Consider the following 26,016-nt stretch of genomic DNA (forward strand, 5'->3'; position numbering starts at 1 on the left):
GTAGGTTTCTGGGTCATTAAGTAGATTGAGCATTTTGTTCCTGTAATCGTCAGTGTTCATGATAACAGCACCACCTCCTTTATCAGCGGTGGTGACGCTGATGGTCGTGTCTTCTGCTAAAGCTTTAAGTGCAATGACCCAGCATTCTCAACCTGACCCAGCATTCTCAACCTGACTATAAATACTCGCGTACCTTCCACCCCAGGTAGATCTGTTTGTGACTTGAAAAAGCCCACTGTGTGGGCGAAACGTTGTCAATAAAGGATCACATTATACTGCATATGTGTTTATATTTCCATTGTGTCGGTATTTTATACCATTTATTTCCATCCCAGTAATCTGTTTGCCTTATTACGTACGCTTAGGCATTGCTGTCTTAGTTTAAGGTTGCTGCTCACCATAACCCCCAAGTCCTTTTCACAATCTGTATGGCTAAGCTCTACATTATTTAACTTATAGGTCCTTGGGTTGTGGACACTCCTCAGCTTCAGAACCTTGCATTTATCTACATTGAACTGCATCTGCCACTTTTCTGACCAAGAATAGAGTTTGTCTAAATCCTTCTGAAGTTCCTATACATCTACGTTAGAATCAATTATCCTACCTATCTTTGTGTCAGCGGCGAATTTGCTCATATCACTAGTAATTCCCTCATCAAGATCATTGATATATATTATAAACAACAACGGGCCCACGACTGATCCCTGTGGAACGCCACTTGTTACTGATCCCCACTCGGATTTAACCCCATTTATAGACACCCTCTGTTTCCTGTCTGTGAGCCATGACTCGATCCATGACAGCATTTTTCCCTCAATGCCATGAGCTGCCACTTTCTTTAACAGTCTTTGGTGCAGAACTCTATCAAAAGCCTAACTAAAATCTAAGTAAATATCAAATTCTTTATCGTGATCAACGGCCTCAAAAGCTTTACTGAAAAAAATTAATAAATTGGTTAGGCAAGAACGGCCTCTCGTGAATCCATGCTGAGTATCATTAATCAAGCTATGCTTATCGAGATGGCTTCTTATAGTCTCAGCTATAATTGACTGTAGCAATTTGCCTACAGTTGAGGTCAGGCTTATTGGGCGGTAATTTGACGGTAATGACTTATCCCCTGATTTAAAAATAGGAATTACATTAGCCTTCTTCCGCATATAAGACACTACACCTGTTTGAAGAGATAAATTAAAAATATTAGTTAATGGTTCACAGAGTTCCATTTTGCATTCCTTAAGAACCCTTGAAAAAAGCTCACCAGGACCCGGCAACTTATTTTACTTCAGTCTGTCTATCTGCTTCACAACCATTTCACTAGTGACTGTGATGTTACATAATTTATCTTCTTCTGGCCCACTATAAAAATTAATTACTGGAATATTGTCAGTATCTTCCTGTGTAAAAACCGAGAGAAAATAATTATTTAAAATCAAGCATATTTAATTCTCTTTGTCAGTAAGATGCCCATAGTTATTTTTAAGGGGAGCTATCTTATCTCTAACTTTTGTTCTATAAACCTGGAAAAAACTTTTTGGGTTAGTTTTCGAATCCCTAGCAACTTTAATTTCATAGTCCCGTTTAGCTTTCCTTATCCCCTTTTTAACATCCTCTTAATATCAATATACTGATTCATAAGATGACCCTCACCTCTTTTGATACGCCTATAAATTCCTTTCTTATGCCCTAAAAGATATTTTAGCCTATTATTCATCCATTTTGGATCATTTTTGTTTGATCTAATTTCTTTATACAGGATAAATGTTCTTTGAGCAGCATGTATAGTGTTCAGAAAACTGTCATATTGATAGCTCTCTTCATTACCCCAGTCAACAGATGATAAGTATTCTCTAAGCCCATCGTAATCTGCTAAGCGAAAATTTGGGACTGTTACCGAGTTATCCCTACTATCATACTTCCATTCAATGATAAATGTAATTAATTTGTGGTCGCTAGCACCAAGTTCCTCTGAAATTTGTGAATTATTAACAAGGGATTCATTGTTTGCCAGAACTAAGTCAAGCAGATTATTTTCCCTTGTAGGTTCTGTCACAAACTGATTCAAAAAACAGTCCTGAACTACTTCTAAAAGTCGTTAGATTCTAAATTCCCAGTCAGAAAATTCCAGTCAATATTACTGAAGTTAAAGTCTCCTAGAATTACAACGTTATCGTGCCTTGTGACCTTAACAATTTCCTCCCAGAGTAGTCTTCCTCTGTCTCTATCCAAGTTTGGTGGATGGTATATCACACCTAAAATCAATTTTTCATGCCCCTCTGTAAATTCTACCCAAACAGACTCAGTATGTGCTTCAGACTTTATACCCGTTTTTATGCAACAATTTAAACGATCACGGTCATAAAGTGCCACCCCACCCCCCTTCCCAATACCTCTGTCAATGAATGTTACCGCATTTTCCTTACAGTATTTGTCCAGCCAGCAATTAACACCAATTGCCCTGGACAACTATTCGTTTCCAACCCCTCTCCTTGGCAAAATACCACATATGGCAGGGCTCCCACCCTTCTTCCTAATTATCTCTATTGCTGACCTATACCTGCTAATCAGGTCCTCACCCCTATATCTGCCAACATCGTTGCCTCCCACACTGAGATAGATAATAGGATTGGTCCCATTACCTTTCATGATATTGTCCAGATGGCTAACAATATCCCCCATCCCAGCCCCAGGAAAACATACCCTCTGCCTCCTCTGCCTCTCCCTAAGACAAAAGGCCCTATCCATAAACTTAACCTGACTGTCTCCAACTAAAACAATGTTCTTACCTTCACTTGTGGAATTCGACATGACATTCTCGATGGTCTTCGTTGGGGATTCAAGGGATGTCCAACTCACGTCTGCCAATGCTTCCTTGGTGTTCATTGTGACGTTTGCAGTAGACAACCCACATTCATCAGGTAGCACCGAAAATGAGTTGGAGGTTTGCACAGTAATCTTCTGGTTCTTCGTTGTTTCTGCTCTCCAACAGTCTTCTTGATCCTCAGCTTGGTCCCATGTTGTGCAGCCACTGACCAGGTTCCCCTCTTAACCTGAGGACTCACAACAGAATTTCTACGAATCCTCTTGTTCTCCTCCATTAATCGCTGTATCTCCAGCTTAGCAACCCTAAGCTCCTCTTTTAGCTGCTGGTAGAGTTGCTCAAGAGAGGGCATCCTGGTTCAGATTCACAGAGAGCACACAAACAAGTCTTCACAGAGCTAAGTGCAGGTCACCACGTCACAAACGTTTCGCCACACGGTGGCAAAATGTTTCCTCATTAAAGATACCCAAGTGTTGCACATGCGTTTAATTTATCAACTTGTCGGTTCTTGGAACCATTCATCTACACTCCTGTCTGACACAGCAACATCTTGGGATCCTAATACATGGAATTCTTCACTTGCCTAACCCTTGGGCACGACCTACTTCCACGTTGGACAAATGTGACACCATCTACGACTGCTGCACCTCTCCTGCCTACGGTATATAAGCTACTTCTTCGCACATATGCTGTATTGTTTTCAAGATTGATGGACTGATTACATCAACTCAAGGCAAACTCTGCGTTTTGTCTTCTAGAGCATCCACGACCTTATCATAGTGGTCCAGTAGTTGGGACAGGCAGGAGCGACCTGCTCTAAACCCATGTTGCCCTGGGTTGTGTAACTGATGGGTATCTAGATGTGTGGCGATCTTGCTTCTTAGAACCCTTTCAAAGATTTTTATGATATGGAATGTTAACGCTATCGGTCTGTAGACCTTTGCTATTGCTTTACTGCCCCCTTTGCGGAGTGGGGCTATGTCTTTTGTTTTTAGCAGTTGTGTGACGACCCCCGTGTCCATGCTCCCTCTCCATAGAATGTTAAAAGCTCATGGTAGGGGCTTCTTGCAGTTCTTGATGAACACGGAGTTCCATGAGCTTGGGCCTGGGGCAGAGTTCATGGGCATGTCATTTATCGCCTTTTCGAAGTCATTTGGCGTCAGGATAATATCAGATAGTCTCGCTCATAAATTCATTTAAGTCTTCAACTCTCAGTCTGGTTAGCGGCTTGCTAAAAACCGAGTCATACTGGGACTTGCGTAGCTCACTCATTTCCTTGCTGTCATCTGTGTAGGATCCATCTCGTCTAAGTAGGAGCCCAATACTGGATGTTGTTCTCGACTTAGATTTGGCATAAGAAACGAAATAATTAGGGTTTCTTTCAATTTCATTTATGGCTTTTAGTTCTTCCAGCGTTTCCTGACTCCTGTCAGATTCCTTTAGCGTTACTTCAGTGTTTGTTATTTCTGTGACCAGTGCCTCCCTACGTATTACAGATATATTGGGCTCTTTTAGCCGTTCTGTTATTCTTTTCCTTCGCAGAGAAACAGCTCCACCATTATCACCACTTGTAATGTCATCACACAGAAAGATACTTGGCACAGTCCACCGTAATCAGTTGCATAATCATGCAATAAGAGATGGATACAAACCATCAGCATAACCAGTAACACCATCATTCACAGTAATACACAGACAACAGTGCACCACTAGCACGAAAATTAGCATTACCACTATCACTGCCTGTACCACCATCACACACATTTCACAAAACACAATCCGCTAGTAATATCACCACTAATTAGTACTGTCAGTAGCAGACACACTGTAATACACTCGACAAGTCCCCCCATCCATTAGTTCCGTCATAAGTAGTTTGAGGGACACCTCTTGCACTGAAAATTAATACCACCATCACAGTAAGACATAGTAAGGCCCGTGGCCTAGTAGGCAAAGCTCACACTTCACACGCTGAATGTCCGTGATTCGATTCCCGGCAAGGGTGGAAACATTGGGATTGTTTCCTTACTCCAGTTGTCCCATTCACATAGCAAGCAAGTAGGTACCTGGGTGTTAGTCGACTGGTGTGGGTCGCATCCTGGGGAACAAGATTGAAGGACCACAACGGAAATAAGACAGACAGTCCCACGATGGCGCACTGACTATCTATGTTATTCAGGGTGGCTAACCCTCCGGATCTAAAAATCCAAACAAAATCTTATTTTAAGCCACTCAAAACAATATGAATTTCAACGAGGAGAAATTTCAGTTACTCACATATGGAAAACTTGAGGAAATTAAAAATGTATCTTGGTATACGACAAATTCTAACCATACAATAGAGCGAAAAAGAAATATGAAGGACCTGGGAGTGATAATGTTAGAGGCTCTCCCCTTAAAAAACCACAACAATGTATGTACCTCATCTGCTAGGAAAATAACAGGATGGATAATGAGAACCTTCAAAACTAGGGACGCCAAACCCATGATGAGTCTCTTCAAATCGCTTGTGCTCTCTAGGCTGGAATACTGCTGTACACTAACGGCCTCCATCAAGGCTGGCGACATTGCAGACCTGGAGAGTGTACAAAGAACTTTCACGGCACACATAAGTACGATAAGGCACCTAAACTACTGGGAACAGTTGAAGGTCCTTGATCTGTATTCCCTGGAACTCAGGCGAGAGAGATACATGATAATATACACTTGGAAGGTCCTGGAGGGATTGGTACCAAACCTGCACACGAAAAAATCACTCCATATGAAAGCAAAAGACTCGGCAGGAGATGCAACATTCCCCTGATGAAAAGCAGGGGTGCCACGAGTACACTGAGAGACAACACAGTAAGTGTCCGGGGTCCAAGATTGTTCAACTGCCTCCTACCATACATAAGGGAGATTACCAATAGACCCCTGGCTGTCTTCAAGAAGACACTGTCTCAGTAGTAGTAACCAGTTACCAGTAACCAGTGTACCAGTAGTTGACTCATTACCAACCGTCTCTGCCTGAGTCACTGTCTGAATCATATTGTGCTGACCATAGCAGTATTCAAAGACCCCCTCACATATGGGTACTGTGGGCGGCCAGTCAGTGTTACGAGTGTGAGCAAGGAGACAAGGTTACGGCTGTAAGGGCGCTCCCCACATTATCTGTAATTATACGTACTACCAGCCTACGTGAGTATTATTTTACCCAATCCACGTGTTCGAACTCCCACATGATAAATGGTGGCAGCAGTGGGATGAGATGACCCTCGCTGGCGCCCTGGCGCGCACTCCACTACTACCCACGAAGGTGGCTTGATAAGCCACTATGCCACAGGAATGGTGAAAAACACTCTTAGCATCCAACTGGGAGCACAAAGCAGTAACCAGTGTACCAGTAGTTGACTCATTACCAACCGTCTCTGCCTGAGTCACTGTCTGAATCATATTGTGCTGACCATAGCAGTATTCAAAGACCCCCTCACATATGGGTACTGTGGGCGGCCAGTCAGTGTTACGAGTGTGAGCAAGGAGACAAGGTTACGGCTGTAAGGGCGCTCCCCACATTATCTGTAATTATACGTACTACCAGCCTACGTGAGTATTATTTTACCCAATCCACATGTTCGAACTCCCACATGATAACTGGACAGACACCTAAAGTCAGTACTTGTCTAGCTATGGCTGTAGTTCGTACGTCAGCTTGCATGCAGCTGTCAGCATAGTTGCTGATCCCTGTATTCCCAGTATTATATAGCATAGCAGTAGCATCATCCATGTGCTTTAGACACTAGATCCCTTGTAGGCCTGTGGCTTTGTGTGACGTCACGGGATACAGATGTGTGGGCTCATGCCCCTGTCCCGGCCTCACTCGGCGGCAGACGATCCAGGCGTAGACAGGCAAGGCAGCTGGGGCTCCATCCTTCATCTCAGTCTGACAATACATTTACCATCCTACAAGTGTGTCTACTTTCAACCTACGATATCTCCATTAAAGAACCCTTTACGATAAATGGTGGCAGCGGAGGGCCTGTAATTCTGACGATTACAGCGATTTCTGGAGATAAAATTGTCGACCAGCAAGACGGCCATTTCGTGTCACCAGTAGGCCTACCGAGGTTCACCCCATCCAGCTACCTCAAGCCAGCTACTCTACCAGCTTCTACATTATTCACTGGTCAGTCTCTTTGTATTAGTGTTTCCTGCTTTTTTGCATCACTCACGAGGGGTTGACCCGAGTTTGCAAAATAAGCCAGTTTCCAGTTTGTGGTGGGGGAGTCAGAACAACCGAGTCCAGTCCAGCCTAGCCTACTCCATCCAATTATTTTGCCTGCCAAGCCAGCTTCCACCCCTGCTGTGCTCATCGTGTGAAGTTATCAAGCTATTCTGTGTGAAGGGTTAAGATAAGCCAGCTAGCAACTAACCCAGGTGTCTTACCCCAGTACTCAAGCAAGCCACGTGAGTAGTCTTCATCGCTTGTGATTCAAGCTCCAAGCATTCTGAGTGCTCCTTGTCATCCTTGTGGTGTTGTAGTATTTCGTGGGTTTATTTTAAGCCAGCCGGCTTAGAATTATCTTCGCGGCAGTGTGGGTGTTCTCAGTGAGGCTTACGACGTTCAACCCATAAGCCCAGCCAACCACGATCACGTGTGTCGCACCATTGCCGGTCTCAGACGCCTCGCTCAGCCATTAACCCACAAACCCAACTACAGTCGGCCATTACAACTCACCTTCCTCATCAGTGTTTTGGTGCACTGCTAAGGGTTGTAGCACTATATTTTAAGGACCACATAGGGGGTCAAGAGCTAGAGAGTGTCACGCCATCTTTAAAAGCCTCCTGTGTGTTGTCTATCGCCGATTTAAGCGCAATTCTACGATCATCTGTGCAGAGGACAGCAGCAAGACGATATAAACAATCCATCAATTTCATTCTTCAAGTTGTTACAGCGATAATATTTTTTTTTTGAGACATCTGCGAGTGTTGAGACATTTCTTTTGTGTTCCCAGTGAATTTTTCTCTTAGTGACATTCAGTGACTCTTGTTCAGACTCAGTGTTTATCATGTACTGATTGCATTAATTTCTTTTAATCTCCTTAATTCAGTGTTTATTTTCGTGCATTATTTTATATCCGTTGTGTTGTGTATCTTTTTATACACTTGAAGTAAGTACTGAGTGTTTTTCCTTTGTTGTGTGTGCAACATATGAGCAATATAGACCTTGTGTTTAACACTTCAGAATCACCTTGTGTTCTCAGTATTCCAGTGAATTATTTCAGTAATTTTTTCACCTCATATTCTGCATCACAACTCAGTGTTGTCTGTTAATTTTTTTTTCTTCCTAGCATTTGTGTATTTTTGTTTTGTTCCCTGTGTGTTGAACATTCTTGTGTTCATTTTCTTTTATTCAGCCAGTGTTTAATTTGTCTTATTTCCACAGACAATAGTGCCATTATTAAAGTCCCAGCAAGAAAGCACTTTTACAAATTATTTTCACACATCAAGTTTCATTGCAAGAAAATTCTAGTACTGTGTTTATATTGATGTGTTGTGTTCTGCATCACTGTAAGTGTTCAACCCTCTGTTTTATGTATTTTTTGCACCTATTATTTTTCATGTTTTATTGAACAAATTCACTCTTCAATGCAATTTTTAAGTTCTCTTGATTTTCAGTGTTTGTTAAATTGCATATTCTTCTTGTGTGAGTTCTTTGCTTACTGTGTAACTTGTCAATTTTTAATTACTTATGCAGAATAGTTAAGCATTTTCTTCCATTTAAGCTTATTGTGTCATTCTCTCCATTTTTCTTGACTTATGCCCTTCAGTATTTTCACTGAGAAGATGTCCCAGTCACTTTTGAATATTCACTTAGTGTATCATGCCAGTCAAAGTCAATATGAATCAGTCCACAGTACCAATATTCCCTTACTGACTGAAAGACAATACCTAGCCCTTGAGCAATGTGTTTGTTCTCACAGCTTGTATCTGAGATTTGTTAAAGTGCTGCGAAATGTGAAGTTCAGATTAAGTTCCTATAGATCCGTGAATTACTTATTAACGTAGCCGAGCGGTCAGGCACTAGTAATTCTGTCATTCCCGTCTGTGTCCCACCTATACCTTCAGACTTGCAGGATAGTGTTCCGTTGCCTCAAGTGTCCGAGGACACTCAGACAGCCTTGAGTGCACAGCCTATCCCTGCAATGACTGCTAGTTCGAGTAGTAGTTTCTCCACAGGGGATGCCTTGTCAGAAAACGATTACTTGCAACTAGTAATGCCATCTCTTGTTGATGTGACATGCTGTCTGCAGAAAGACGTCTCTGTTACAGCAAGTGTTCTCACTAGAGTGTCTGTTGTTGTTCCTTGTGTTTCAGATGGTGATCCCATCCTAGTTGACAGTAATCAGTGCATTGTAAGAAGTTATTTCTCGAATAACTTTCACATGTTAACGTTGTAAGTGTAGTTTCTTTATAGCTGATACCTCGTGTCACTGTGTGCGACTCAGATTGAATATCAGCATTGTTCACCGTGTTCATTTCTTTTCTCCTGTGTTTGCAGTTTGAGATGGTAGATTCGTTCTCCCTTGCTCATATTGCGTGTTATAGCGTTAATTTTTTCAACCGGGGGGAGTCATCCACTCCACCGAGTTTGTTCTTTCCTCCAGTAAGGAAGAACTGTTACCTTTATTCCAGAACAAACAGCCTACTGGAAGGTTAGCCAGATGGACCTTAACTATCCAAGAGTTCAGTCCCACTTTTGAACATTTACCTGGCAAGTCAAATGTAGTCGCAGATGCTTTATCGCGACACGTTAGTGTAGTTACTGCAGATCCTCCATTTACTGTCGAGGATGTCAAAACTGCACAAAGAATAGATCCCATGTGGTCTGGTGTGATTCGATTCCTTCTCCAGGAAGATCTCATTCTTACTGTAAAGCCACCAGCACCCATTAGTGACTTTGTAATGAGTCAGGAATTACTGTATCGAACAGCCGAGTTGGGTACTCCAAGCAGAAGAGTTTACCAGTTAGTAATTCCACAGTCACTAGTGAACGTAGCTCTACAGCTAGTTCATGATGCACCAGGTGTTGCACACCCTGGTATGGATCGTTCTGTGAAACAAGCCAGAATGAAATACTTTTGTCCACGTATGGCAACTGACATTTCCGAGTATGTTAAGAAATGTAGTGTCTGTATGCAGCATAAAGGAAATGTCAATGGTCCTAACCCAATCCAAGTGTACCCAACCACTAGCGAACCGTGGGAAAGAGTTGCCCTTGATTTGTTAACTAATTTTAAATGTTCCCTCCAAGGCAACAAACATCTGTGTGTTATGGTAGACCATTTCACCAGATATTGTGAGTTAGTTCCTATTGCAGATAAGACTGCAGAGACAGTAGCTAGAGCGTTTAAAGAATGCATTATCTGCAGGCATACCACCCCAAAGTCCTTAGTAACAGATAATGGAGGTGAATTCTGTAATGAGATTCTTGAAAATTTGTGTACTTTATACAAGATCTCTAAATCCACCATTGTTCCTCATCATCCTGCCAGCAATGGGTTAGCCGAAAGAACAAATAAGAAAGTACTTGATGTTCTGAGAGCCACTATCAACCCCAATAGTGAAACTTGGGATGAAGTTATACCAGATGTCCAGTGTGCCATAAATTCTGCTTACAATGCTTCCATAGGTGATACTCCACATTATGCATTGTATGGTGTAGACAAGCGTTTACCCTATGAGTTGTTATATTCTACTCCGAAACCTAATTACAACCCTGATGATTTCGTAGCAACTCGTACCAGCTTAGCTCAAAGTGTTTTTAGAAGAATCCGTGAAACACTTCATAAATCAACAGCAGAATTTACAAGAGTCGCAAACACTCGAGCAAAGCCATCTAAAATCAAAGTAGGTTCGAGAGTTATGCTGATTAACTTTAACAAAACGTCTGCAATGCCAAAGCTTGATCAAAAGTTTGTCGGACCTTATCGAGTAGTTGAACATGTCACTGGAAATAAGTATAAGGTTAGAGAAATTAGTACTGGCAAATACAAAGAATCGCATTTAGATCATATGAAATTAGTATGCGATGTTGAGGATATTGCTACCCAGACTAATGTGACAGATTCTGACAATCCTCCTGATCCTGTACTCTCTACCTCAGATACTCAGTCAGATACTCAACCTGAATGTCGTTACTCCTTGCGTACCCGACAAGTAATGAGAAACCCGCAAGTATCTTTTGTAGATATTCCTTCAGATCTCTCTCAGTCAAGGCATGTGTTAGCCATTGCAGAGGAATTCGATCCTCCCAGAGATGATAACCATTCTGCATATGTAAACCTAACCCTCGCAGAATTGGGTTTAAATGTACATAGTCTGTATAATTAGATGTCCGAGATGAATGAAATTGTCAACTGTGTGTTTATTATTAGCTGATCAGTTTGTCAGAAATTTTCGTGTTCACGTTCCCTCCGTATTCTGAGAATTAACAGTCTAGATTTGAGTGCACCGAATCTGCCTTTCTGTTGAGCACTTCTTTGTATATAATTATTCTTCCTCAGAATCCGTAGAGTGCATGAATACAGATCGATCGATCAATTCCATCCATATTGTATAATGATTTGTTCTTATAGTTTGTAATGATTATGTTAACATCCATTACGTCAAAATCATGTTGTACCATCCATTAGTTCTAAGTCATATATGAATTTGTTATTGTATAGAATCAGCCCAGATCCGCCTGCCTGTTCAGCCTATAGTATAGTAGTGTATGTCGGGACGACATACATAACATGACCGAGCTGTCAGCATAGTTGCTGATCCCTGTATTCCCAGTATTATATAGCATAGCAGTAGCATCATCCATGTGCTTTAGACACTAGATCCCTTGTAGGCCTGTGGCTTTGTGTGACGTCACGGGATACAGATGTGTGGGCTCATGCCCCTGTCCCGGCCTCACTCGGCGGCAGACGATCCAGGCGTAGACAGGCAAGGCAGCTGGGGCTCCATCCTTCATCTCAGTCTGACAATACATTTACCATCCTACAAGTGTGTCTACTTTCAACCTACGATATCTCCATTAAAGAACCCTTTACGATACAGCCAGCAGTAACAGCCTGGTTAATCAGACCCTGATCCACCATGAGACCTGGTCTCAAACCGGGCCGCAGGGGCGTTGACCCTTCGAAACCCTCTCCAGGTAAACTCCAGGTAAAGACCAGGATCTATGAATCGACCCCTGCACCACAAATAGGTGAGTGCAAGAAACACAGTTAGTAAGTTAGTTAAAGATTAGCCGGTATTCTCCCGGCCCGGGCCTTGTCCAAGTGGTGGCCCGGCCTTGGCTCCCTCTTTAAGGAGTGTCTGAGACCTAAGTCTCCCATGGGAGGAGGTACAAGCACCTCCTCATCTTTGGGACCAACTGTCCCCAGGCCTAGCCACAAGCTAGGCCTCTCTGGTCTGCCATCCCCGCCCCAAGGGGGCTAATGGGAATGACAGTCTTATGAGCTCGGGCTCAGGCACCTACCCTACCCTAGAAGGGCTGGGCATGGTAGAAGGGCTGGGCATGGTGTCGATGAAGAAACACAACAAAACAATCACCTTAACTAATACTAAAACTGTCACCACTCATTATTATTATTATTAGTATTAGTATTTTATTATTATATTATTATTAGTAGTATTAGTATTTTATTATTATATTATTATTAGTAGTATTAGTATTTTATTATTATTATATTATTATTAGTAGTATTAGTATTTTATTATTATTATATTATTATTAGTAGTATTAGTATTTTATTATTATTATATTATTATTAGTAGTATTAGTATTTTAATATTATTATTATTATTATTATTATTATTATTATTATTATTATTATTATTGTTATTATTATTATTATTATCATTTTTTATTATTATTATTATTATTATTATTATTATTATTATTATTATTATTATTATTATTATTATTATTATTATTGTTATTATTAATAATAATATTATTATTTTATTATTATTATTATTATTATTATTATTATTATTATTATTATTATTATTATTATTATCGTTGTTATTATTATTATCATTATTATTATTTTTGTTATTATTAATAATAATATTATTATTTTATTATTATTATTATTTTTTATGAAAACTATGCTCTAAACCCCCCAGGGTCATACAACGCTGAGCAAAAGACACAGAGCAACACTTACCGAAGTATTCAAGATACAATAGTTTAGTGGTAACAGCGTGGTGTAGCTGCGGCAGGAGGCTGCGAGCATGGTCGTCACTCACCACACACAGGTGATCAGTCAGATTGGGAGGCAGCAGTGACACACCGTCACCACTCAAACGACCCATAAAACTCACCAGGTGACTTCTGTACCAGGAAAAAAAACACTTATAAGAACATAAGAACATAAGAATGTAGGAACACTGCAGAAGGCCTACTGGCCCATACGAGGCAGGTCCTTATCAAAACGATCTCTACCTAAAGCCACCCAAGAAATAACTCCCGTACCCAATGACACCAATCAAACCCAGCCCCTCCCACTCATATATTTGTCCAGTCTCTTCTTAAAGCTACACAAGGTCCTAGCCTCTATCACCCCACTAGGAAGACTGTTCCACGCATCTACAACTCTGTTAGAAAACCAGTACTTACCTATGTCCTTTCTAAATCTAAATTTATCCAACTTATATCCATTATTTCTGGTTCTTACCTGGTTCGACACCCTCAGTACTTTATTAATATCTCCCTTGTTTATGCCTGTCATCCACTTATACACTTCAATGATATCTCCTCTCGTTCTACGCCTCTCCAGAGAGTGGAGATTTAAGGCTTTAAGTCTATCTTCATACGGGAGGTTCCTTACACAGTAAATCATTTTAGTCATTCTTCTCTGTATGCTCTCTAATGAGTCTATATCCATCCTGTAGTAAGGAGACCAAAACTGAGCAGTATAATCTAAATGAGGCCTCACTAGTGATGTATAGAGCTGCAAAATAACTTTTGGACTTCTGTTACTTATACTTCTTGAGATAAATCCAAGTAATCTGTTGGCCTTGTTGTGCACACTAAGGCACTGCTGTCTTGGCTTTAGATTTCTGCTTACCATGACTCCCAAGTCTTTTTCACATTCTGTATGATCACTCTACTTCACCTAGATTATAGCTTCGAGGGTTATTTTCATTACCAAGGGCAAGTACCTTACACTTATCCACATTGAACTTCATCTGCCATTTTTCAGACCAAGACATTAATTTGTCCAAATCGTCCTGGAGTTCATTGATATCCTCCTCAGAGTGAATTATACGGCCTATCTTTGTATCATCAGCAAATTTACTCATGTCACTCGTAATCCCTTCATCAAGGTCATTAATGTAAATTATGAACAAGAGAGGGCCTAAAACTGATCCTTGTGGAACGCCACTAGTGACTAATCCCCATTCAGATTTCACTTCATTAATGGTAACTCTCTGCTTTCTATTGGTTAGCCATGCCTCAATCCATGCTAGAACTTTACCTCCTATACCATGAGCTGCCACTTTTCTTAAGAGTCTCTTGTGAGGTACTCTATCGAAAGCTTTACTAAAATCCAAATAAACAATATCATATTCCTTATCGCTGTCAACTGCCTCAAATGTTCTATTGAAGAACGTCAGCAAGTTTGTCAGGCAGGAACGACCTCTCGTGAACCCATGCTGAGATTCATTTATCAAGTTATGTTCTTCAAGGTGACTTCTGATAATGTCAGCTATAATTGATTCTAATAACTTGCCCACTATAGATGTCAGGCTTATTGGACGGTAATTTGAAGGAGTGGACTTATCCCCTGATTTGAATATAGGAACCACATTAGCCATCTTCCACAACTCTGGCACAACACTGGTAAGGATGGATGCATTGAATACACTCGTTAATGGCTGACTAAGCTCCATCTTGCATTCCTAAGTACCCTGGAAAACAGCTCATCGGGTCCCGGGGACTTATTTTGCTTCAGTTTGTCTATCTGTTTAATAACCATGTCCCTCGTGACAGTAATATTAGTTAACTTAAATTCATCAGGAACTAAGTAATCGTTGATTACTGGAATCTCATTTACATTTTCCTGTGTAAAAACTGACAAAAAATAGTCATTAAATAAGGAGCACATTTCCAGTTCGTTATCCGTCAGCTGTCCATTCCCAATTTTCAGAGGTCCTACTTTTTCCTTCACCTTCGTCCTATACACTTGAAAGAATCCCTTTGGATTAGTCTTTGATTCATTAGAAACTCTAATTTCATAGTCACGTTTAGCCTTTCTAATCGCCTTTTTTACTTCTCTTTTAAGCTGAACATATTGGTCAGTAAGGTTAACCTCTCCTCTTCTGATGCGCCTATAAATTCCCCTTTTCTCCCCTAATAGATGCTTTAGCCTCCTGTTAACCCATTTGGGATCGTTATTATTAGACCTAATTTCTCTCTGGGGAATTAGCACGACTAATCAGTTACACTGTAATACTGCAGATGATACCATCCTCATTATAATACTGTATATACACAAAGTGGTTAATTATACCCGGAAGGGGTTTCGTGGGTCAACGCCCCCGTGGTCCGGTCCATGACCAGGCCTCGCGATTGATCAGACCCTGATCAACCAGGCTGTTATTGCTGGCCGCACGTAAAGCGGCGTATGAGCCACAGCATGGCTGGTCAGGAACTGACTTTTAGGTGCCTGTCCAGCGCCTTCTTGAAGACAGCCAGGGGTCTATTGGTAATCCCCCTGATGTATGCTGGGAGGCAGTTGAACAGTCTTGGGCCCCTGACACTTATTGTGTTGTCTCTTAACGTACTCATTGCACCCCTGCTTTTCATAGGTGGGATGTTGCACCGCCTGTCGAGTCTTTTGCTGTCGTAGGGAGTGATTTCCGTATGCAAATTTGGGACTAGTCTCTCTATCTTTCTAGTTAACATCTTTTCTTTTTTCTCAAGGGAATGTTCCTGGAGTATACTACAAGTGTAATGTTAGGATCCGTGTTGTTGTCAACATAGCTGCTGAATCCCCTTACATGTGTTGTATAGATTAACTGAGCATTATAGTATCATCCATGTGCTTTATATAGAAGATTCCTAGGCCGAGTGACTGTATGACATCACGGGATACAGCTTGAGTGTGAGACGAGCTACCCTGGAATCAGTCGACGCATAGGCATATTAGAAGGCAGGACACGGCAGGCTGGGCTCCCTCCATCCCCCATTACCACAGTCTGACAATATAGCATTACCATCCAACAAGTGTGTTTACCTTATCCATCAATCTCCTACCGAACCCCCATACGACTTAAGTACCCTCCTAAGGGTAGCCCAGTTAATAAGAAACCAGTCAAAGAAAAGAGAGATTGTCTTTTCTGCAAGGGTACTCATTTTTCTAAGAATTGCAATGCATACAATTCATGGAATGATAAAGTTGAAAGATTGGAGGAACTTGACAGATGTATCAGGTGTTTAGGTAATCACAATGTAGAGAATTGTTATGCCAAGTTAAACAACTGTTATCAGTGTCACAAAGGAAGACACGATACAGTCATGTGTAAGGGTCTATATGATAATGTTGATAATAATGATAATGTTGACAATCCTGACACAACAGTAGCTAATGTAAATATTGCTGCTAATATTAATAATGATGGTTTTGCTGAAGTAGCCTTACCTGTGTTACAGGTAAAAATTGATGATAAAAGGCATAAATCAAAAAATGTAAATGCATTATTAGACCAGGGATCCCAACGTACTTTCATAAAACGTAAATGTCTTGATGGTATGAAAGTACGGATGTGAGATCCTACAACTCTAAAATTATCTGGTTTTCTCTCAGATAAGAGAGCTCAATTGTATGACACTGTTTATGTAACTGTCAGGTTGGGCAATGAGAAAAAACGTGTTAATGCAGTAATTGTAGATAGACTTCCAGAGAAAATATCTGCAGTAGGGCTTAGTAAAGCTACAGAAAGACTTTCACATAATGTAAATGTAGCACCTTCTGGTGTAAGTGATGATTCTGTAGGCCCAATAAATATTTTGATAGGTAGTGGCTATTATGCCTCCTTTGTAAAGGGTATGGTAAAGAAATGTGGTACCACCCTTTTAAAGACTGCAGGAGACCATGTAATGTATGGTAGGATTCCTCGTAATAATAATTCATGACTAGAGGAAACTACAAATACCATAACTGTGTGTCTTACTCATGAAATCGTGCACCAGTATAATTCTTCAATAGAGGATGGTGTTGAGCCAGTGCATAAATTGTGGGAATTAGACAGCATTGGAATAAATGTAAATGAAGAAAGTCCAGATGATTCTTTTACTCAGGAACAATACCTGAGAGATGTAAAATTTGAATCTGGACAATACTGGGTACGACTTCCGTGGAGACTGAACCATCCAGAATTGCCCACTAATTACAGAATGGCATATGGGCAGTTAAAGGCTCAGCTCCGCGAACTGAGTAAGACACCAGAATTGTTAACTGCCTATAATGATATAATTGCTGAGCAGTTAATTAATAAATTTATAGAAGAGGTACCTCCTGAGCAAGCCAAAATTTATGGTCACTATTTGCCACATCACGGAGTGAAGAAGGATTCTAAGACCACTCCTTTGAGGATTGTGTTTAATTGTAGTGCCAGGAATAAACAAAATGTACCTAGCTTAAATGACTGTTTAATGACTGGTCCGTCATTGACGGAAAAATTAGGAGACATCTTATTAAATTTCAGGGTGAAGAATTATGCCTTTACGGCTGACATAAGTAAAGCTTTCCTAAGAGTGGGTTTACAAGAGGCTGACCGGGATTGTACCCGCTTCTTATGGCCGGAGAATCCTAGTGACCCACTTAGCCCTCTGAAAACCTTTTGCTTTAGGAGCGTATTATTTGGTGCTACATCCAGTCTGTTCCTACTTCAAGCGACGATAAATGCACACCTTAAACGTATGGGAAGTTCATTAAGTAAAGTAATGACCAAACAATTTTATGTGGACAATTTCCTGGGTGTGACGTCAACTGAAGAGGAACTGTTAATGACTTATGGAGAATCTAATAAAATAATGCAAAGTGCAAATATGCCTCTGAGAGAATGGAATAGTATTTCGTACAAATTAAAGGAAAAAATAAGTAAAGATTTCCCTGGAGATGAAGTGCCAAAATATAGTAATGTATTGGGTTTAACTTGGGATACTGAGAGAGATTTGTTAATGTTAAAACCTAATAATTACAGTATGCCCAATAAATTAACTAAGAGAGTTTTGCTTGCTGAAGTTTCGAAATGTTTTGATCCACAAGGTTTAGTGTCACCCCTTACTATAAGAGGGAAATTATTAATTCAGGAAGCACGGAAACTTAAATATGCTTGGGATGAAATTCTACCTGAGGAATTCATTAACTGGTGTGATAAATTAATTGGTGGTGATTATGAGAAAATTCCAATGTTGGAGTTCCCACGCCAGGTGGCCAATCCAAATGGGAAAAATGTACTCCACATTTTTTGTGATGCTTCAAAATTGGCATATGGAGCAGTTGCTTACCTTCAATGTTATAGTGCTATTTCTCTTGTTATGTCTAAGGCTAAAGTGTCTCCAATTAAATCACGTACCTTACCTCAGTTGGAATTAACAGCCATTTATGTAGGTGTTAAATTAGCTAATTATATAAGAAATAAGTTGCAGGAGATAAATATTAGTGACACTAATTTGGTCTGATAATGAGGTATCCTTACAATGGATTCGTAATGGAAACAGTAAAATTGTGTACGTATGAAACAGAGTTGCTGAAATTAATCAGATGCAAGAGAAGTATAATAGTTTGGGTCAGCATATGTTAACATTTAATCATATACCTGGTGAGGAGAATCCAGCTGATTTCTTGTCTCGAGGTTTATCTTATGCAAAATTTGTAAATGCTGTATCATGGTTTAAAGGGCCGAGCTGGTTGATAAATAAAGCTAATTGGCCTGTACAAAAGGCGTATATTGCTCCTGATGAAATTACTGTGACCACCGCTGCAATAGTTTGTCCTTCCTTAGCCATTGATATAAATAGGTATTCTTCTTTACCCAAACTAATCAATGTAACTAAGTTAGTGTTTAAATTTCTGAACAAGATGAATATCTCATACAAGTTTTCACATCCTCTTGAATACTGGATAAAGAAGGTACAGGAAGAAATCTATGGAAATGAGATTAAATTAATGATGGAAAGAAAATTTTTGAAAGGTTCCATAATAGAGAAATTGGGACTATATTTAGAGAACAATGTAATTAGGTGCAGAGGTAGGTTACAAAATGCTGAATTGGGTGATTATGTTAAACACCCTATCTTACTGCTCAAAACTCATCATCTAACAAATTTAATTGTGCTAAATGCCCATAAAAATGTAATGCATGGTGGGGTACAAGATACCTTAAATTGTATTAGGGAAACTTTCTGGATTCCACATGGACGGCAAAGTGTAAAAAGGGTGATTAAAAATTTGTGTAATATGTCGCCGTGTGGATGCCAGATCCTATATGTACCCAGGTCCTCCACCATTGCCAAAGGAGCATGTACAATTAGTGAAACCATTTGATGTAACAGGTGTAGACTATAGTGGTCCAATAATTTTAACAGGTACTTCAGATGGTGTTCCACTGAAAGTGTATGTTAGTTTGTTCACCTGTACTGCTACTAGGGCAGTTCATTTAGAAGTGGCACAGGACTTGTCTGCAGAACAGTTTAAACAGCTGTTTCGAAAATTTGCAGCTAGGAGATCCTGTCCGAGATTGATGATTTCGGATAATGCCACAAATTTTGTAGCAGGTGCTCAACATTTGATAGAGTTAAATAATAGTAACGATGTTCAATCTCTGTTAACCCAGCGAGGGTGTACTTGGAAATTTATTACTCCTAGAGCCCCTTGGCAGGGGGGCTGTATGAAAGACTGATAGGCACAGTGAAGCGGTGTCTCCGTAAAGTACTACACCAGAAGAAAATTAATTTGGAAGAATTCCGTGCAGTGTTAGTGGAGGCGGAAAATCGGATAAATAATATGCCTCTCTCGTACATGAGTGATACACCTGATGCAGATGTATTAACACCTTCTAACCTAATATATGGAAGGAAATTGGAAGCTGCCCCTGTCTATAGAGATAATCTGGAAGAAAGTGATGAAGATTACAATGATGCGGCAGTGTTGTGTGATAAATTTAAAATGTTAAATAAAGTAATTGATCATTGGTCTAATGTGTGGCGTAAGGAATATCCTCTTACACTACATGAACACTTTTATGGTGCAACAGAGGCAGTAAATCGACAGAACATTCAACCAGGTAACATTGTGTTGATTGATACTTAACAACATCGAACATTGTGGCCTCTGGGCAAAGTATTGACATTGTACCCAGATACACTAGGTGTTGTCAGGAATGTCAAAGTGTTGTGTCGTGGCCAGGAAAGTTTACACACAATTAATAAATTGATTCCTTGGAATTAAATGGTGTTCAATCAAACATAAATGAAAATCTCAGGGAAAGTGACACGAGTGAGATGGAAGATAATGCTGACCAAGTGATGCCGGAAGATGAAATCGTAGTAAGACCTACTAGGAGAACAGCCACTCAAGCCAGAATCGGCTGGAATCATCTCCTAAAGGAAGGAGTAATTTGAGTCGTTTAGCAACGAACTCCGGCCGGCCACAGTGTGGAAAATACTGTACATATTTTCCAGAAATACAGTAGTTATATGTAAATAGGTGGTCATACTGTATTTAATAAAAATTATGTTATAAAAAAATGGGAATTTTCTGTGCCTTCGCAGAAGAGACTCACCATGTTTGAATTGAGTAACAGACGTTAGTGAATATTGGGAAGAATTTTCGTGCTCTAGAGGTAAAATTGGGCTGACACCTCTCAAATAGGAGACAAAATTGTTGGACGTGCATTCCTGCATAACTTGAGATATCAGGTGACTGGACAAAACCTCTCCAGGAACCTCAGATAAGTCTGTTATGTTTGTAACTCTGGCCAGTGTTATTTTCTTGTATAGACAGAGGTTTTCTGAGTTTGATACACCTTGATCTCCAGTCAAATTGGTGAGTGATTTTAAGATATTCTCCTTCTGTTATGTATATGTGTATATATATAATCCTTTATTAATTTTAATATACAGTCCACAAATATATATTTACCAGAATTCCTGGTGATGTATATTTCATTTAATTAATAGGTCTAGAGCAACTTGTGGATATGACAGTCGTAGGTATCGAAGGGGGACATTTTTGCGACCTAGGTGTCCCAAATTCCTACTTGTCTATGTAACTTGGATAAATGGTGGTTATATTTGTTATCATTTACTGGTATATACACATCCAGATAAATGCAATTTTCCACAATGATAGAGTCAAGCTAGGTGTCATAGGTTAGCTTTAGCGCCATTAGGATTGCAAACAATTCAGTTTGCAGTGTAGACGCCCAGTTGTTAATTCTTATGCCTAACTCAACAATTTTATTATCGTTCTTAACTAGGGAGGTAGCAACAAGAGCAGATGCAGCCCTGCCAGAAGACTCCTGTTTAGATCCATCAGTGTATATAACTTGTGATAACTTATTACTACCAGCTAGGCCAGAAATTTCTTCTTGAGCAGCCGCTTTAACAAGTGATTTAAGGAAGGGATTACTAGCAATGAGCTTCTTGGGAGGGACTTGTAGGTATGTGATATTAAATGAACACATCTTCCATGGAGGGGTGAAATGCTCTTATTGTCTACAGTGATACAGTTCATGCAGGTTATAAAACTTAATGCAATTGCACGTTTTCACAATTCATTTAGATCTGTGTGTATTTACCTCTAGACACTTGGTAAGATTCATTGTGACAGCCTGGTTCGTTTCTCAACATTCTAATACCGAGTACAGTGTTAATCTCAACAATCCTATCACTGATACTAGAAATACCAAGCTCCTTCCTCATATTAAGAACTTTTGTATATTTGGGACACTTAAGAATAATTCTGAGAGCTTCATTTTGCATTAACCCAAGTGTCGGAGAGAACTTTCTCAAGCTAATATCAACATGGGAGCAGCATAATCAATTAAGGACCTAACATAGGCTATGTACATCATTCTCACGATTCTCACATTAGCTTTAGAAAACATCCTATGACTGAAAATATTAAGTCAATCAAAGGACACATTCTCCAGTTATCTCACGGATTCCAAGGATTCAAAATTTATTTAACAAAATTGAATAAACTGACAAATTTCTTAACACTTAAACCGAACTTAATGAGTGCTACCCTGTCTGAAAGATGCATCAGCCTCTAAATATTGAAGCTTTCTAAGGTAAAGACAAATGTAATTAATGTGATTTAATGGAATTTTAAAATTTGCCTTACTTTACACACATTGTGAGATGTGTACCTCCTCATTTCATTTTCAGTCTCATGAATGTTTAAAGCCAAACAGCGGAGGGTATTGGATATTCTCAGAGCCATTCTGGTAATCATGGAATGGGATCTATAACTTTAGTCATGGGGCAACTGCGCTTGCTAATTTTTCTTAGAATCTTGTCCCAGTTACTATACACCAGCTTTGAAAATTTGATGCCACTTGGATAAGGCCTTCTAGTGCTATGAGCAAAATTAAAATGAACGTAGAGGAAGAAGAAATCTGGCAACCTCTTACAGGTAATCATTCGGAGATCCATGATAATATTATGACAATGATGGTGAAATCTGCAATATCAACATCAGTAAATTCATCAGTAACTCACCGAGGTTGTAATCTTTGAAGGAATTCATCGGATGTTGTTGTGTCGTACTGATAGTAGTGACAGGCCAAGTCCAGGCGTGTGCAGCGGTGGTGGTAAAGGGAGACTACTTCTATCAGGTCTACAAGTCCAGGCATTTCACCAAAATTACCCTTGATCACAATATTCACCTCGGAACGTTTGGTATGTGGTAGGAGGGCTTTGTAGCTTTCTACATGTTTATCGTCAATACGAACATATTTAGCATTGCAGAAGGGAGCTATTGCCTTGGCTATGTTATTATTACATCTGGTGTTCTGTAGAAGGTTGAGCCACATTTCATGTTCCCTCATGCCGGACTCGTGCAAGAGTTTGGCAGCTTCTTGTGTAGTAGCTTCAGGCACCTGGTCTATTAAATGATGCAGCAGTCCGGCCACATGCAGCAGAACGTTGTAATACTTAGTCATATCTATACTGGCTCCTCCGACGCTCTGTGTTAACACTTCTCTGAGACTTAAAGTTGGTGTTTGTGCAGGTGATGCTAGTGTAGTTGATGTTAATATAGGCGGAACTCGCGTAGGTGCTTCTGATGTAAACGCTACTGATGCAAGTGAAGAAGGTGAAGGTGATACAGATATATCTGGTAGTTTGGAAGACACAGGTGTTAACGGTGTTTGTGAGGGCGAGTCAGTAGTGTCAAGCGGTTGAGAAAGCAAAGATTGTGTTGTGTTCTGAATACATGAGACAGTGTGTGCAGAAGACTGTAGCTGATCATTGAGTGTCATCACACAATGTAGGGCACTGAAGTAGTCATGGATTCCTTTGTGGGGCACAGAGTACTGCTCCTCGAAGCCTTGCCAAGTCCAAACTGTCTTCATACTCAAGAACGCAGAAAGAATCTCATTGTAAGGTAAGTCACGCTTGTTACAAGCAGATATCAGTCGTTCCACTGTTTCTTCTTCAAGAGTCAACTGTTCACGTGAGAGGTTCTCAAGGGATGTCTCATATATCATTCTCAGTATTTCTTGAACCTTGTGCTGAAGGTCTGAACAGTCCGCCAATCTCTCTAATAACTTTTTTTGACAAACTTCATGTATTTTATGGTAGAGCCGTGTTTGAGTGACGGTCATTACGTTTATCTCATCAGGTGCATATTCCCAGATGTAAACAAAAAATGCTAAATTCATTGGCAGTCGTAAGTGTTCGTAAAGATCTCTAACGCTCATCACCTTTTCTACTAGTAAATCAGTGCTACTGTTACTGTTATTGTTCTTCTTAATTATCTCGTGAGTACTACGTACGAACTCTGGCATATGCTCTTGTTTTATGCCTTGTAACTCAGCATTTGTAACATCATATCCCTCAGGAATCGTCATACTGAAAATTTCGACTTTCTCAGGTCGTGAAGTGCAGATAAAAGTTGTGTAAATAGAGTTTTGGAATTCATATAACAGACTTTTGACTAATGAACTAGAGTGGTCATTAAGTTCATCCAGACCATCAACTATTATTAGGACTTTACAAAGCTTCATTATTCTTGGCAGAACCATTCTGTATTTTGCTGAAACATCTGGAATTAATCGATCTAGAAGATCCTGGTAGGAGTTCATTGAGTGGTCCCTGCATTGTACCCACAGCAGGAGATCGTAATCATCTAAGCCTCTCATGTTGCCTTGACCACCTTGTATCCACTCCTCTGTTATTAGCTTCACCAGAGTGGTCTTGCCACTCCCTGCCAAACCTTCAAGAAGAAGTATCTGAGGTCGTGCAGAGGGACTCTGCTGTTGTGTGGCAGAATTCACAGACGATGACACTGATGTGCTCTGAACAAGTTGGAGAAGGTCTCGATAATCTTTATGTTCACCCTTACCTCTACGTTTTCCTTGTTTAACTTGAATATCAATAAAAAATTTGTTTGCTTTAAGCTGAAAGTTATTGGTGATACAAGAAAATGGGCTCATATAACTCATTTCTTGCAAAATCTCCTTCAGTTTATTACAACTCTCAGTAATGATAAGCTGTTTTATGTCATCACTACAATACTTTACTATCTCTTCCATTTCAAGTATCTCATTCATGATGTAGTCCAAGTCATGGTTCAACTGGTTGATCTCCTTGTTCACTTCAGCCTCATCCTTCCCATACCTCTCTCCAGAGGCCTTAAGACACCCAGTTAACACCTCCCGAAGCTTTCTTATGTTTTCCAAATATTCTGTATTAGGAACTGCAAGTTGACTGTGTAAAGCATCGTTCCTCAAGTTCTTTACAGCAGTGATGTAGTACTCCATTTCTGTACTGGGAGTGATCCATTTTAAATCATCTACAGAAGCCACATTTTCACAGCCAAGTTTGATGCTCAGACAGAGAAGTGGCACATCAAACCCTCTTCCATCTGGACTCATATTAATCAGTTTATTTTGTGTTTTATTAAACTTTCTATCTTTCTTTTTGAGTTTTAAGAAATTTGCAGATGATGTTTGATCCAAGTTATTTAAGTATTCATCCAGCTTTGTGCCTGAAGCTTTATCTGGAGCTCCCCAGCAGAATACGTGATGCAGGACTCCTCTACCACATAGATTCAAGGCTTTAATGAACCTGAATCCATTACTTTCCTCCTGAGTTATTGTAGCCATTGTGTGTTACAATGAAGAACTTTCGATATAGCAATGATCCTGACGTAACTCCTGCAGAAAATACTGCTGACGGAGCTCCTAGTCTGCAAACATTGTTGATGGCAGAGCTACTGATGTTTCTTCAGATAATGTTGCTGATGGAGCCCCTGCTGTGAGTGCTCCTGATACTTCTGCAGAAGACCACAACTGCTGAAAATATGAAATATATGACTTAAATATGTGTAATATTACAAGTGGCAAGCAATTTTTATAATATTACAAGTTACAAAATAATCATGAACAATATTACAAGTGTCAGTTTGTTACATGTATGATGTTACGAGACACTGACAGTAACATACACTACATCAACAGCTGATATCACAATATGCAAAACAACCACTGTGAAAAAACGGTGAACTTCCAAGCATTTTTGCGATTTCTCAAATTATCAAGGACTTGTAATAATAATAAAATAGCAGCTTATAAGGGTGCGATGTCACCTCACCTACAACATAACACCCATGACAGTATGATGTTGGTGGGAGAATCAAGGACCTGTCACGCATAACTTAAATTCTTCCTAATTTTATAAATTATAAAAAATCTAATTTGAATAACCCTAAATTATTATTACTGTTAAAATAAATATTTTTTTATGAAGCTTGATTCAATTATATTTCTTTCAACCATAGACCTGCTTGATACAACTTTCTCAGTCTGGAAAATTAGTTGGGTGATTAAAATCTCTCGCAGGAATAAACAAATCATTAGACTCTGGTCCAAATGTTATATTTATGTTGTTGCAATCTTAGTTCAGTCCTTTGGGGGGAGTTTTT

The 26,016-nt window shown here is 39.9% G+C and overlaps 1 protein-coding gene across 1 annotated transcript in view; it reads right to left on the bottom strand.

The window, feature by feature from the left end:
- Nucleotides 1-12,943: 12,943 nt before the first annotated feature.
- Nucleotides 12,944-26,016, bottom strand: part of LOC128698469 (uncharacterized) — a 101,291-nt gene continuing 88,218 nt past the window's right edge. Inside the window, exons 2-3 of the mRNA XM_070104031.1 lie at nt 22,590-25,387; nt 12,944-13,187 (exon numbers count right to left, since the gene is read on the bottom strand). Coding sequence (XP_069960132.1) covers nt 12,944-13,187; nt 22,590-25,198 — 2,853 coding nt within the window. The 5' untranslated portion in view covers nt 25,199-25,387. The remainder of the gene's footprint in view (nt 13,188-22,589; nt 25,388-26,016) is intronic.

This window comes from Cherax quadricarinatus, chromosome 88 (genome assembly GCF_038502225.1).
Source record: "Cherax quadricarinatus isolate ZL_2023a chromosome 88, ASM3850222v1, whole genome shotgun sequence".
Classification (NCBI taxonomy): domain Eukaryota; kingdom Metazoa; phylum Arthropoda; class Malacostraca; order Decapoda; family Parastacidae; genus Cherax; species Cherax quadricarinatus.